At 36.1% G+C, this 13,684-nt stretch overlaps 1 protein-coding gene across 8 annotated transcripts in view; it reads left to right on the top strand.

Moving 5' to 3' along the window:
• PTPRD (protein tyrosine phosphatase receptor type D) overlaps nt 1-13,684 on the top strand; it is a 443,338-nt gene that overhangs the window by 310,096 nt on the left and 119,558 nt on the right. For all 8 annotated transcript variants that reach the window (XM_064502356.1, XM_064502355.1, XM_064502354.1 and 5 more), the window contains 3 exons: nt 8,412-8,545; nt 9,595-9,739; nt 13,286-13,591. In XM_064502356.1, the coding sequence (XP_064358426.1) occupies nt 8,412-8,545; nt 9,595-9,739; nt 13,286-13,591 (585 nt within the window). The remainder of the gene's footprint in view (nt 1-8,411; nt 8,546-9,594; nt 9,740-13,285; nt 13,592-13,684) is intronic.

Below are 13,684 nucleotides of genomic sequence, written 5' to 3'. Positions count from 1 at the left end.
GCTCCCTATGTCTAGTGATTTAGAGAAAGGTGTGTGAAGTATTACTGTAGGTCAGTGATGCCTAACAACATTATATAATGGTACTTGTAGTCAGCTGAATTTTTTAGTACTAGAATGTTCCTGTTGTAGAAGTATAGAGTCTCTCAATTTAAAAAATATATGTGTTGCTAAAGTATAGCTGAACACAGTTATACTGGATCCAGTTTTCACTTCTGCATCCAAATCAGTTCATCCGAAGTGGACATCAACTTGCACTTAACGAATAATAGAAATTCAACTGTTGTCATGGAATTTTTTAAGTGTTGTGTTACACCAAGGTCTGGGCGTTGCCTGTTGAAGTATCTCAAATGAGAAGTTACTGAATTAATTTTTCAAGAGGTCCTTGTGCAGAGGTGGTGCCTACATACATGCACACAGGTATGTGTGTGTGTATGCACATACAAATAGGTACACCATATTTTAATTCTGGGTTTTGTATCCTTTATCAGAGGCTAGTTTGACTCTCTTCTTTCTGCATCCCTGTGTCTATGCTCAAGTTTACAGTCTTGAACCTTCTCAGATTAACAAGAGTTTGTCAGTGGCTCCTCCAGAGAAAGATGGAGCAATTTAAAAATGATTATTGAGTGAGGCTCAACTGGGCTGGCCTGAGATACATGTATTTTCCAAGTCACTTCAGAAAAGCTCTTTTTATTGAAACACTTACAGAACTCGCTGATAGACATGCCCTTCTTTTTCTGGTTACTGCTGTAATCTGAAGAAATTACAGTAAAGTTAACAGTGCAGGAGGGATTCTCAGTGCAGGTGTTTTCCACTTTGTAACAGGGTGACTTGACATTGTTTGTGTGAGATTGTGTTAAAAATATTTTAAAAAGTGGCAAACGAGGCATTTTTAAGTGCCAATACTAAGTGCTTTAAAGAATATGAACTTTTAAAGTCATATAAGATAAAGGAAGGTAAGAACGTGTTCCAGTTCAGGGTATCTTTAAAAAACAGTGCTGAATATAAATAAAAAATTGAAATTCTCCTATCTTTCTTAAGTGGCTAAGTCTTTCAATCTGGCAGTTTCTCTTCAGTGAACACTGCAGAATAAAATACTCTCATCTTCCAGATTTGTTATAATCTGAATCTGGATAAAATTGTTTTGGTTTAAGTTTCTCACTGATTGAAAGTCATTCAAATGAACATAGTAAATTACATGTTTCATGAAAAAATTGGAGATGGATTTAATAGAAAGATATGTAAAAGAATAAGAATGGGAATGGGATGGTGATTAGATTATAATTCATACTTCTTTTTTTCTTTGGTGAAACTTACACTTATTTCTATTTATCACAGTAAATATGGGACACCAGTGCTTGCTTTGGAAATATTAGAGTGTATATAGAATAATATGCAATACCCATATTTAATATACAGTATATCTGATTGACAGCTGTGACTTAAAGCCACTGATAGCTTGGTTTCTCACTTATGTATATTCTGATCTTTGGAGGGAGAGATTAGAAAAATTAAGAATTTTGCCTAAAGAAGCCTATTCATGAAAAACTTTCCTTTTTATTAGTACAGCAGAATGGTTCTTTTGAAATGACTGTGTCAGTGTGATCTTCTCACTTTTCAGGTCAGCCAAAAACTCTGTTGGAAAGGAAAATTAGGTTTCTAAATAAACGTGTAAACTAAAAACATGCAATTTGGGGGGAAGGGAAGGAAGCATTTTTCAAACAACCAAACATTAAAAAAAAATACAAATGTATGTTCAGAACCTGATCCCAAGTATTCTATTTAAGCACTTCAAGGGATAGCCATGTCCTTTTGCCCCGCTGTTTTCAGCAGTGGTTTTCTACCATAAAAAGACAATGTTTCAAGAAATTTTATCATCAAAACCAGCTGTGGAGCTGAGCATTTTGGAAAAGCGAAGCACAGTTCCACACGCTGCACTTCAGAATGCCATGATTCTGCACACTGTGCCAAAGGGACTGATCCTGCTCAGGGCAGAGTCAGGCACTGTGTGTATTTATTTACATACACACATTTATTTATATATACTGTATGTATGTATTTAGGTGAACTGATGCAAAAACACTGGATTTTGGAATAAAGATGTGTCTCTATAAGCTTTACTGTAATATTCCTTGCCCTTTAACTTGGCTTCACCTGAAAACAAAAGCTCTGTTGGTCTGTCCTTTTTTAGCTGCCCAGGACACTACTTAGGTATTTTCTCACATTTCGTTTCTTTGCTAAATATAGTCACTACACGTACTGTCTATGCAACATGCTTTATCCTGTGCATGTCAGAAAAATCCTTGAGATTTAAACTGTTTTGGGATATTTTTTATTATATTTTAGTTCAATGTGAAAAGAGAATATAGTAATTTAGAAAATCCTGTTTTTATTCTGCACTTCCCAGATTAGGCAGAAATAGGGACAGTCAAAGGGTATATGTTGGGCAGTAGATTAATGGAGAAAGAGAGAAAGAATTCTGGAAAATACATGTATATCTGTAAGTATATGCATATTTAAACAAATTACAGTATAAAACACATTGTTAACTTTAAGCCAAGGACTGGTTAAGGACTGACAACAGAGGATTATTACATTATTTTATTTCATATTGTTATAAAAGCCTAAGCTTTTGAAAGTATGAAAAAGGACAGTAATGGGAAGGTCAAGTGTCTGACTGTCTCTTAGATGAATGTAAAGGGAGAAATCTTGCAGGACATTTCAACAGAGCCTTAGTTTACAAGAAATGAGTTAGTGGTTTGTGGGTTCTCACCGTAAAAAAAGATAAGAAATTCAGAGGAAGAGAATGAGTAACAATGGGATAGAGGCTGTGTTGTAGAGAGCTACCTACTTAGCCTGACATTTCAGCATCTCTCATGAACTCACGAACGGGGAAACCTCACGTCTGAAACTCCACCGTGAGGCTTGTCTCATAGCTGAGCATTTTATGAAGGCAGACCTCTGGGTGGGAAAGGGTGAGACCATGCAGCTGGCACAAATTTGGTGTATGGCTAGTTTGGAGCTGAGGATGGGTCGAGGATGTTTTTCAAGTGACAAAATTCCCCTTAATTCCCCTTTCTCATTATGTAGAAAAGTGTATTTCAGTTTTTGATAGCCCCCTACTCTCAAAGCACAGTTAACTTGGGTTGAGTGGTCCACTCCTGTGTTTATTTCACTTAAATGCCACCATGAGAATGTTGAGAACCTCACACAGTGATTTTCCTAGCCTATATACTTTCTCTCTTCCTTCTGGTTAGAACACAAAATAGCATGTGGTTATGGGATTTTTTTATATCTTCTTTTCTTGTCTAGTTAGTAGGTTGCTTTCTCTTTAAATATCAGTTTTACATTGAAAGCTTTTTAACTGACTGCTTTTTTTCCTCTCTTTTCCTTTTATTTATTTCTTCAAGTTACATGTGTTTTTGGTTTTGGGTGATGATAAGAGGGTCCTATTTACTTACTTATTTTTTCATGGCAGGATACCTTTCCTACACCTTTGAGATTTCCTCCCCCACTCCACCTCACCCCTCTTTTTCGCTTGCTGACTTTCACATCTTGTTAGTTTTGTCTACCTTCTTCTTCCCTTTATATGCTTTATTCTGTAGATTATTTGTTTCATTTTTCTTTGTTGGCATTTTCTCCTCATTCTGCTCCTCTTTTCTTTCTCGTCATTCTGCTTCTCTTTTCTTTGATCTAGTGAGTAAGTAGTTAAAAGAAGAAAAAAAACAGGTGACTCACTCAAAATGTACCTGCCTGCAGGCACTGAATTAATAGGTATACTGAATTCTGGTTTGGAAAATATGCTGATGAGTGTTGGAAATGTGCATCACAGATTACTTCTGACCATGAACTTGAGTACGGAAGAGGGCGGCTCATAATAAATTCAAGACAACTCCATTACTACAGTGTAGAAATAATGGGTCACATGACCAAACTACTCTGAAGAATAATTTTTCCTCTCTTCATTATGTTCTCTAATCATTCAGATGAGAAAATGCTGACTTAGTCTTTGAGACAGGCAAACACGTTTATATTATTTTGTAAGCTCCCTCACTGTTAGTTACACATATTAAAAAAAAAAAAAAAAAAACGATTTATGGGTCTCAGGTTACTTTTGACAAAATGTGCTATGCTTTGGGACATTTCAACTGTACTGTAGTTTTTTTTTTTTTTTTTTTTTGAACACTGTCATTCTGAGTTTGATACTGCAGAACTGTAATCATCAAGAAACTCCAGACTCATCTGAATAGGTTATTTCTGTAGTAGGAAGAAGACAGAGGGAGAGGAGGATACACAAATAATTAATAAATTATCCAAACTTATTTTTTCATTATATTCCATCAGAATTTGGTATTTCAAAAAGCATGAATATCTTTTTACGAAAAGAAGATTTGTAGCACATTCAGTCTTCAGTTGCAAGAGCTTTTCTGTCATAACCTTGTTCCTCTCAGAGCAAGAGAAACGTGACTCTGGGAGTCCATTTTATGATCCTGTTCTGCCGCATGAACCAGAGATGTACATAGAGCCATTTATGTATGATGAAGTCCAACAATCATATAGCTTTCTGCATTTGTTTCTGGTTGTGCAGCAATGAACACAAAGGACTAGGTGAGCAAAGGTGTAGAATTTAGCATATAGGTTTGAAAAGAATAATTCTGGACTCTGTTCAGTCCCTTGATCATTGTGTATCATTGTGTGTGCTGCATAAGTTACGTCTTGTCTATAAGCGTGAAATAAGAAAAAGGATACTTGCTGCACAGTGAAGCTATGGATTTTAATGTATGTTTACAGAGCACACTGATCTCAAAGCAAAAAGGGTAGTACTGAAATATTGTCTCTAACGATAGCTCATGCAAAAGGATTCCATTCTGGGTTGACCATATATATATATATATATCACTAAAATGAAAAGTAAGATGTGATTTATTTAACTTTTATGTGTAGCTAACGTTTCAACAAGAGTGTAAGGCCCACTTGCATGGATTTTCCAGTATCCCTAGATTTTTTTCTGTCTCTGAGGAAGATAAGAATCTTCCATCAGCTCCTGCAGCTTGGCTTAATTTCTGCGTGCCACTGATGATTTTTTCTGAACTTGAAGAGATGTTATGTTTAGTCATAAATGCTAAACAGTTTAGAAGTTATTGTTCCTTTTTCTTACCTGGTACTTGTTCTTTGGGTTAAGCCTTAGACTCTTTGCTAGTGAGTTTATTACCAATACAGTTTGTTTGGTTTGTGACTGTGTAGTTTTGTTTTCTCTCCTCCCCATCTTCTCTGTCTGTTTGGAGCCATGTGGATTTCTGTGCCACTTCTTTCCTCTCTCAATTTTTTCAGCTAACTGTGGATGCAGAATATCAGGGGGGACTGGGATCTGCAGTAAGATATGATTTCCGCAAACAGTATTTGAGAAAGTCCAAGTAATGGTCAATTTGGCTTCTTATGAAATAATAGTGAATTGCAGATCTAGGATCCTAAGGCTTTTTTTGAGGGAAAATTTTTGAAGACAAGGGTTTTGCAACACAGATTTACAGAGAGGCAGGAAAATACCCTTCATTCTATGATTGCTGGTCTCTGTCTGCTGTCCTGTTTATTATTATAACAAACAGTTATGAACCAAGGGTCATATGGATCACTTGGTTGGCCACTTACTGCCTGATTATCTTCTACAATTCACATATCTATAGATAATGTATGGATCGTATACATTACGATCTGTACAGGACAACTCAGGCAGGCAGGGACCTTGGGAGGTCTCCAGTCCACCCCTGCCCAAAGCAGGCTCAGCTGTGGAAGCAGACCAGGTCACTCCAGGCTTTACCCCACTGGGGCTGGGCACCCTCTGACGACGGAGACGGCACCCCGTCTCTGGCCTGGCTCAGTAAGGGAAACGCAGCTCTGCCCTCCGGATTACCCCCCGGTCTGGTGTCACCTCCGACCTGAGGAGCATGCCTGCTGTCCTTCCTCTGGGTCACTGATAGTGATGTTCACATAAGACAGATAACATAAACTACTGTTTGACCTTTCGTGAACCTGAGGAAGGAAAGCACGTCAGTGTGTATGCTTTATGACACATGAGAAGCTCTTACAACTCTAATTGTTTTTTAGGACACTTGTGCTGTTTTTATCAAATTGGTGAGACCTCTTTCTGATCCATCCACAGACTTGTGAGCTGGTATTTCATGTATGGGAATTATTTTTTCTTTGTGAAGCTTGCATCGATGACAAGAGCTTTTGCTTTTACTTTTCTGTTCTTATTTTGACAAAACCCCAAAAGAACCAGCAGATGTTACAGGCACTACCTAAGTTCCGGGCAAAGGTGGTGTGATGCCAGCTTTGTTGCTCAGCTTCTTTGCTGAAATAATTTTTCCTTACTCCTTCATACTCATTGAAGCAAAGTACTTTTTCCACAAGTCAGTGTTATTATATTATATCATCAGGTGAAGCAAACAAAATCCTACAGCCCCAAGTACCCAGTGAGTTCAAAAACCTTTGGCAAAGAAAGACTTTCAAGTAGCCCTCTGGACTCTAGATTTCATTGTTGAGTTTTGGCAAGCTTGCAGTATAACTCCAAGTTTACTTTGAACTATATGCAATTCGAGGCAAATCAGCCACTGTTATCAGCCTCAATTTGGTTGTTTTTCAGGAGAGTTGTAAAGCAGCTCATCTAAAAAGTTGTAATGCTCACCTAATAAATCCATTTATACAACCATATGCTATGGACTTGTGCAGTGAAAGTTTGACCTAGCAGTATTTTAGAACCTATTTCAAAGTTAGGAATTATTCAGTTATCCTTGTCTCTCCCTGTTAATTTAAAACCATTTGATTTTAAAAGGATGAGATTAAATGTCTTTCCATTAGAATTAATTATGTTGATATTTGCTGTAATTGCTCCCTGTGCTTTTTACTGTCATCTTTTTCATTTTGGGACTTTGCAGAATCCATGAAGTGATCTATTACACAAGGTTATCTTTCAGAAAAATAATCAATTACTCCTTTTTCTTCTGTGAAGAAGGAGACTTTGGTCGCCTGTTCTCCCTCACTCATTCCCTCAGAAATAGGCAACATTCTCGTACATCTTTCCTTTTCTATTTTGTCCTGTTTCTGAAAAACACAAGTGAATGGTAGGGATCTGGCAAGCTCCACAAAGATTGAATGTGTACCTCATGTTGACAGGTTATCTGTATGTTTAAATGTTAGATATCAAACCTCTGCCAGCATACACAAAAGTAGTGAAATACTCAAAGTGACACTCTGTAGAACATAACAATCTGGGGAAGATAAGAATTACAAAAGCGTATTATTTTTACTTTCTGCTCCCTGGTGTTTTTAAATCTGTTACTGTACAAAAGAAGAGTACTTACGTAGAATAATATTCTGCTCTGAAAAGTGACTGTGAAACAATCATTATTATCACATCCTACTTAGAACACCTGTTTTCAGTGTGCTAAGAATCATATTTTGTTATTTTTCTGAAAAAGATCAGGCATTGTGCATTTTATTCTTCAAAAGCTAGAAGTGCTGTGGAAGACTGTTTCATACATTATAAACAGCACTATTAACTGAAACTAATGTTTTAGAACTTGAGTGCCAAAATGATTCTATACATTCCAATGGCTGGATATATTTTCCTGTCATTTCCCAGTCAACTTCATTATTTGCAGTAGATTTGCAGAAGTAAATGAGGGTAACGTTTAGTCTGGATAATCTCTGTGACCTCATTACACAAGACTTAACAGAAAGATTTTCCTTGACTGCCAGAGTCAAAGTTCCATTTTCAGTTATTGCAATTAGAAAAGGTTGTTACTAGAAAGTCAGCTATATTGATAAAAATGTGTCAGCAAAAAGATGGAAACATGCCACTTGATGAAAACATTACTGAAGAGATACTTTTGCATTTAATGCATATGAAAACATTCAGTATTTAATGCCTCCTTGAAGAGCAGGATGTGTTTAGTACCTCAGTTACTTGAGAGCTGAGCATTTCTGCGTTTGGAAATACATATAATGGTTTTAACGCTTTCTTCTTGATTATTCCATCCCATCTTATTTAAAAACTTTCATTTCCAATGTATGCCTAAATATTTATATGCATTCGCCGTTTCACACATCGGTTAAACTTTCTGATATTCTTCACCAGACTTTTGTTTCATTGCTTTCCAGTTGTGTGTGCATTATTTACAGTTTGAAAGATTTATTTGAAATCCTTGGTAATTTGTAATGTTTAAATTAAAAATATATTTTTTTCAGAGTTCAGGTTAATTTAATTCATAGTTCAATTAATTTGTATTTCAGTTCGATAAGTTCAATAAAAATGGTATTGTTTGAAATACTTGGGTAATAGTTTAAGAGGTTTGAATAATATGTGTTAAACTAGACAAATAAATAATGGGCAACACCATTCAACTCTTTTTCATTAGTGCCTGGTCAGCCGTTGAACTTCAAAGCAGAACCTGAGTCTGAAACAAGCATACTACTTTCTTGGACACCTCCACGTTCTGATACTATTTCCAGTTATGAACTGGTTTACAAAGACGGGGAGCATGGGGAGGAGGTAAATGTTGTACATCTTTTAAATTGTCTTAAATTCTTAAATGAGTTAAACTTTAAATACTGCAATGGTTTAGAATTGATCTCTTGGTTACTTTCTTTAGTATGAATATCTTGATATTAAATGGTTTGTTAAATGGAGTGGCCGGCCTAATGATAGACTCTGAGTGTGTAAACATCAAAAAATACCCTTGATGGCCCCCAGCTGGTGGAAACTTTGCTGCTGTTTGTAAAAAGTCATCTGTAGAAGTTGCATGCTGTTTCAGATGGTAATGGTCATGGCCCTCAAAGGCTGTTCCTCCATGAAGGCCTGGAAACAGAGATGCTTTGGAGAATGATTGAAAAAAAAAGGCATGATATTGCTAGGTGACCCCAACAAAAAGAAAAACAGTAGTCTCAAGAGGTAGCAGGAGAGTGTCAGTGGTCTTCTGCAGTCTTGTCTTGCTGCTAGTGCTTCAAATGAGCCTAGGTTTATGGCAGCTTCACACATGTACTGTAGATGCATAGCAACATTATGTACTGTTTGGGAGTAGGGAGAGAAGATCTGTATTTCACCTCCAGATAGGAGACAGGCCCCTGTTAATGTCTCACGCTTTGGAATGATTTGCTTCTTAAGATTTTGAACACAAATTTAACTATAGGCTAACCTTAAATCCAAGATTACTCACATCATAAAATCCTGTATTTCACTGCCATAAGAGGTAACCATAAATATGGCTTTGTTCGTGTGTTAGTGTCTGAAAAGCCTTTTATACTGTACACAGCTATTACATCCTCAAAGACTCAAGCAAAATTTCTGCCTATAAGTTTCACCTATTGAGCTTCCTACTTTAAAAAAATGGCTTCTTAGTGTGTATTTGTCATAAGTAGTGTGTTCATTTTTGGTTTTATTATTGTTCTGTTATTTTTCATTTTCTTGAATTTAAATCTAAGATTCTTGTCAATGGGGCTATTATCAGCATGTGAAAGCATTTCTTCTATAGGCAACTTCCAGAATTCAGAATCATGGAATATTAATCAAGACATCTGGTTTTGTTATTGCTTAATCTTTAGCAACGTGTTTCCACTGAGCCTACTACATCTTACCGCCTGCAAGGGCTGAAGCCAAACAGCTTGTACTTATTCCGCCTAGCTGCCCGTTCTCCACAAGGCCTGGGTGCTTCCACAGCAGAAATCTCAGCCAGAACCATGCAGTCAAGTAGGTGTCTTTCCTTGCTAACTTTATTCTGCTTTGTTGTCTTTGTTGAAGAGATGCTTCTCAGAAACCCAGGGAAACAACAGTAGAGGAGAAGACTGAATGATGCAAAATACAGCACTCATGATGCTTAACACAGCAAAAGGGTGCTTAACATATTTTATAGGTATACTGTGGTCAGCTTAATACATGAGTGGCTCTTGCATGTCATCAGGAAAGGACTTAGTATATAGAAAGCCAGTGTCTGAGAAGACAATACTATGCTGTCATAATAATCTTTTATCTTTATAATAATATTTTTATTTTATATTATTTATATTATATTTATATTTGTTTTATAAAATATTTTTATAATAATAGTTTGTCACACAGTATATGTATATAAGTACCAGTCCTCTATCTTTAAAATTCCCCCTGCCCTGCATGCGGATTTCCTGTAATACTAGGTTAAGCCTGCAGCAAAGCCCCGTATTACAACCATTTTGTACGTGGGTTAATTTAAATATTTCAAATTGTACAAAAAGATTTCCTCAAAACTGTTCCTCTGTAATGGCTAGTCTTTCTGAGTTTTGCATAGGCTTGTTATGATGTTTGATCATTTTGACATCAGTAGAAAAACTGTATTCTGATTGGATGCTTATGTTGAACATAAGCATATGTCACCATATGATGAAACTCATCCCATGTGCCTGCAAAAATTTGTCAGGGATTCATATATGTATTTTAAAATATATAAAATAAAACTTAATTAAAATGATCAGGTAAGCAAGGATGACATCCTGAAGAATTACTCCTATCTGATAAATTATGCTTTCTTAACAATTTTCATTACACTACACAGGTTTAAAACTTAATTTGTTTAAAATTAAATTAACTTTTCTTAAAGTGATATTATTTAAAACAAAAATTCAGATTCTCAATTAACATGCTGTTTTTTAGTTTGCAGTCTCTGATGGATGTGATTACATTATCATGCTTTATTAGTGTTATATCTTAATAATAATTCAGTTAACTAGAGAAGTAGTGCTGTAGAGCTTTAGTTTAACCAAAAGTAAATGGGTTTCCAAAAGCCTTTCTGTGTCATTCTGAATAAACATAAAAGACCTTATTATATAGCACAAGACTAGTTGTCGAGGTAGTGGCAATGTCCATGTTGACTTTAATTATCTAGAATCAATAATATGGTGCAAAAAGGAGATGTTTATCTGCTCTGGGAATCATTTCAACTACTAAAAATACTCATTCTTTATAACATATTTGGTGAAGATTGCTCAAGCTGTGCATATGAAAGAAATATTTAGGGGCCAAGGTTGTGTGTAAACAAATTGCCATTTTACCCTTCTGGAATGTAAGAATGTGTTATACTTTTTTCAGCCTTATGTTTTCAGATAGTACACAATTTTGGAAAGTCTATGTAGGAAGAGAAATCAGTCAAGCCTTTTTTCATATCAGAGTCAGTCTTAGTTTGGGTGAGATCAGTGGCAAAATCTAATTCATTTTGGTGATATATGAGCAGACCCTGTTTGCTGAAAAAAATGCAGTGGATTTTAAAATTGTGTATTTTAAGAAAACACAGTGTTAATATACAGTGTTTTGAGAATACAGAGTGTTAATAAAAGTGGTAGGCTACAGAACATCCTCAGTGACCAACTACAATATTTTACGTTTTTTAACACATCATGGTTTAAAAATTATTAAAATTCCATCGGTTCATTAGCGGTATTCACTAGACTATTTTGTGACCTTTCATCTTGGTTTCAGGGAAAGATGCTGCAAGTATTTACTTCTTCATTTGTGAGATCCTTAAGGGGTATTTCACTTACACTTTTATTTCCTGCAAAGATTCATGGTAGAAGGGGACCAGCCTGTTTTCAGTACTCAATTACTAAAATAGCTTAAAAAAAAGACCAAATGAGATAATCCTGTTCTGTTTCCCCAGTCACCTCCTCTAGTCAGTTGAAATGCTAGTGCATTCTCTCTTATTTTCCCTTTGGAAGAGCAGAGTACCATACTGAGGAGAAAGCCATTGATCCCCGTAGAAGAGCTGTGAGAAACCAGAAGTTACATGTGTAAATGCAATAGCTCGCAGCAGGGTCCTAGGCCTTCTCTGTTCTTTTAATTTTGTTTGATATGACTAGAATAAGACGTACCAGAAATTCATTTATTTCTTTTTTTACCTCAGGAAATGGGAAAAAAATAATAGACCCCCCCACACACACAAAAAAAGCCATAAAGATTTTACACCTATAATGTATGTTTGCCCTGTAAGAGGGAGGGCAGAAACAGGAAAGGAGTCAATGTCCACTGCTTCTGCCAGTGAATTTAAACTAGAGCTCCTTTTTTTGGTGCTCCAAATGATCTCACTCACTAATGAAGCATACATGTTGCTAAGTCCATGTGCATTTAAGCACATAAATGCATACCTAACTTTCAGTGCCTGAATTGTCTCATTGAAAGCAATGGAATGGCATACATGCTTAAATGCTCTGGAGCTTGGAAAAGGTAAATATGCTGACAGGCCCTTCTGAGTACAGATCAGCAAAGGTGAGCACTTTTGCTCTGGAAAATTGGTGCTAGTGGAAAGATATAAAGCACAAATTCAGAATCTTTCACTTTTTTGATCTGCTTTGGTTGTGGACTCTCTTTGTAAAGTGAATTCCTGTTTCCTTGACAGGGTATTTGGGGGTAGATTCTTTTTTTTTCCTGTAGAAGTTACCTAAATTACTGGTAGGATTGAATTCTTTGCTAGCGAAGGTGTCTCCAAGAGGAGTTAAAAAAATAAAACTGACAGCTGATCTAGGGTAAGTACAAGGTACAGTCAGAATCAACAAGCCTGTCACTTTTTCCTGGTAGGTAAATCTTTGACTAAGACTTTCTTCATCTTATATTGACTGCATGCTTCCAGTATGTTGGCTACAATAAATGTTTGAATAAATGCTTTCCATTTAAATGTTATTTGCGGTTGGCTTGTTCCAGGCAGACTCAGTTATAAAAAGAAAGCTGAAAAATTGATCATTTGTTTTTGGGAGTGGGGAGGCTACAAAAATGTTTGGTGATTTTTGGAGTAACTTCTAGCAGTTATTGCAAGTTTTTTAGAGCTCTGTTAAAAGAAAATAAATATTCTCAAAGAGTGTAAGCCCACTTGCAGGGCATATGTCCAAATTTCACACATCGTTTAAAAAAATAACTTGCACTAACTGCAGTTATTACAAGGGTAGGTCCGTAGTCATAAGTATCACGTTTTTGTTTAATTTCAAGAAGAATTTTAATTACAGGTAGGTAATATTATTTTGAGGTTTTGTTTTCATATATTTCCCCTACATCCTTTTTCACCATTTAATTGATTTATTCATTTTCAGTTTCCTCATGTTAATAAGCCAAGGTGCATATGATTATCTGATATTTTTCTTTTTAAATTTCTACTTTTTTGTTTAGTTTTTATTTTAATTTGGTTGCCTTTTATTTATTTTTATTTTTTCTTTTGTTCATTTTTTTCAATCACTCCTATCCTTTCACTCAAATCCTCCTTTAACCCACTACTGAAATTAGAGCCATCAGCTCCTCCTCAAGACATTAGTTGCACAAGCCCCAGCTCCACTAGCATTTTGGTAAGTTGGAAACCTCCACCAGTGGAAAAGCAGAACGGCATTATCACTGAGTACTCCATCAAGTACATTGGGATTGATGGAGAAGATGTCAAGCCCCATGAAATTTTGGGAATTTCCTCGGACAGTACCCAATACCTTTTGGAACAGCTGGAAAAATGGACTGAGTACCGGATATCTGTGACTGCCCACACTGATGTTGGACCTGGCCCAGAGAGCTTAGCAGTATTGATTCGGACAGATGAAGATGGTATGTTGCCTCCACTACATCAGTTGCGCCTCTATCGATCTGCTGTCTTTTGTATAGGCTAACAGTATTTTTTTTCTGCTCCTCTTTTTTCCA

This window comes from Dromaius novaehollandiae, chromosome Z (genome assembly GCF_036370855.1).
Source record: "Dromaius novaehollandiae isolate bDroNov1 chromosome Z, bDroNov1.hap1, whole genome shotgun sequence".
NCBI lineage: Eukaryota > Metazoa > Chordata > Aves > Casuariiformes > Dromaiidae > Dromaius > Dromaius novaehollandiae.
This window is presented reverse-complemented; position numbering and strand designations above follow the sequence as displayed.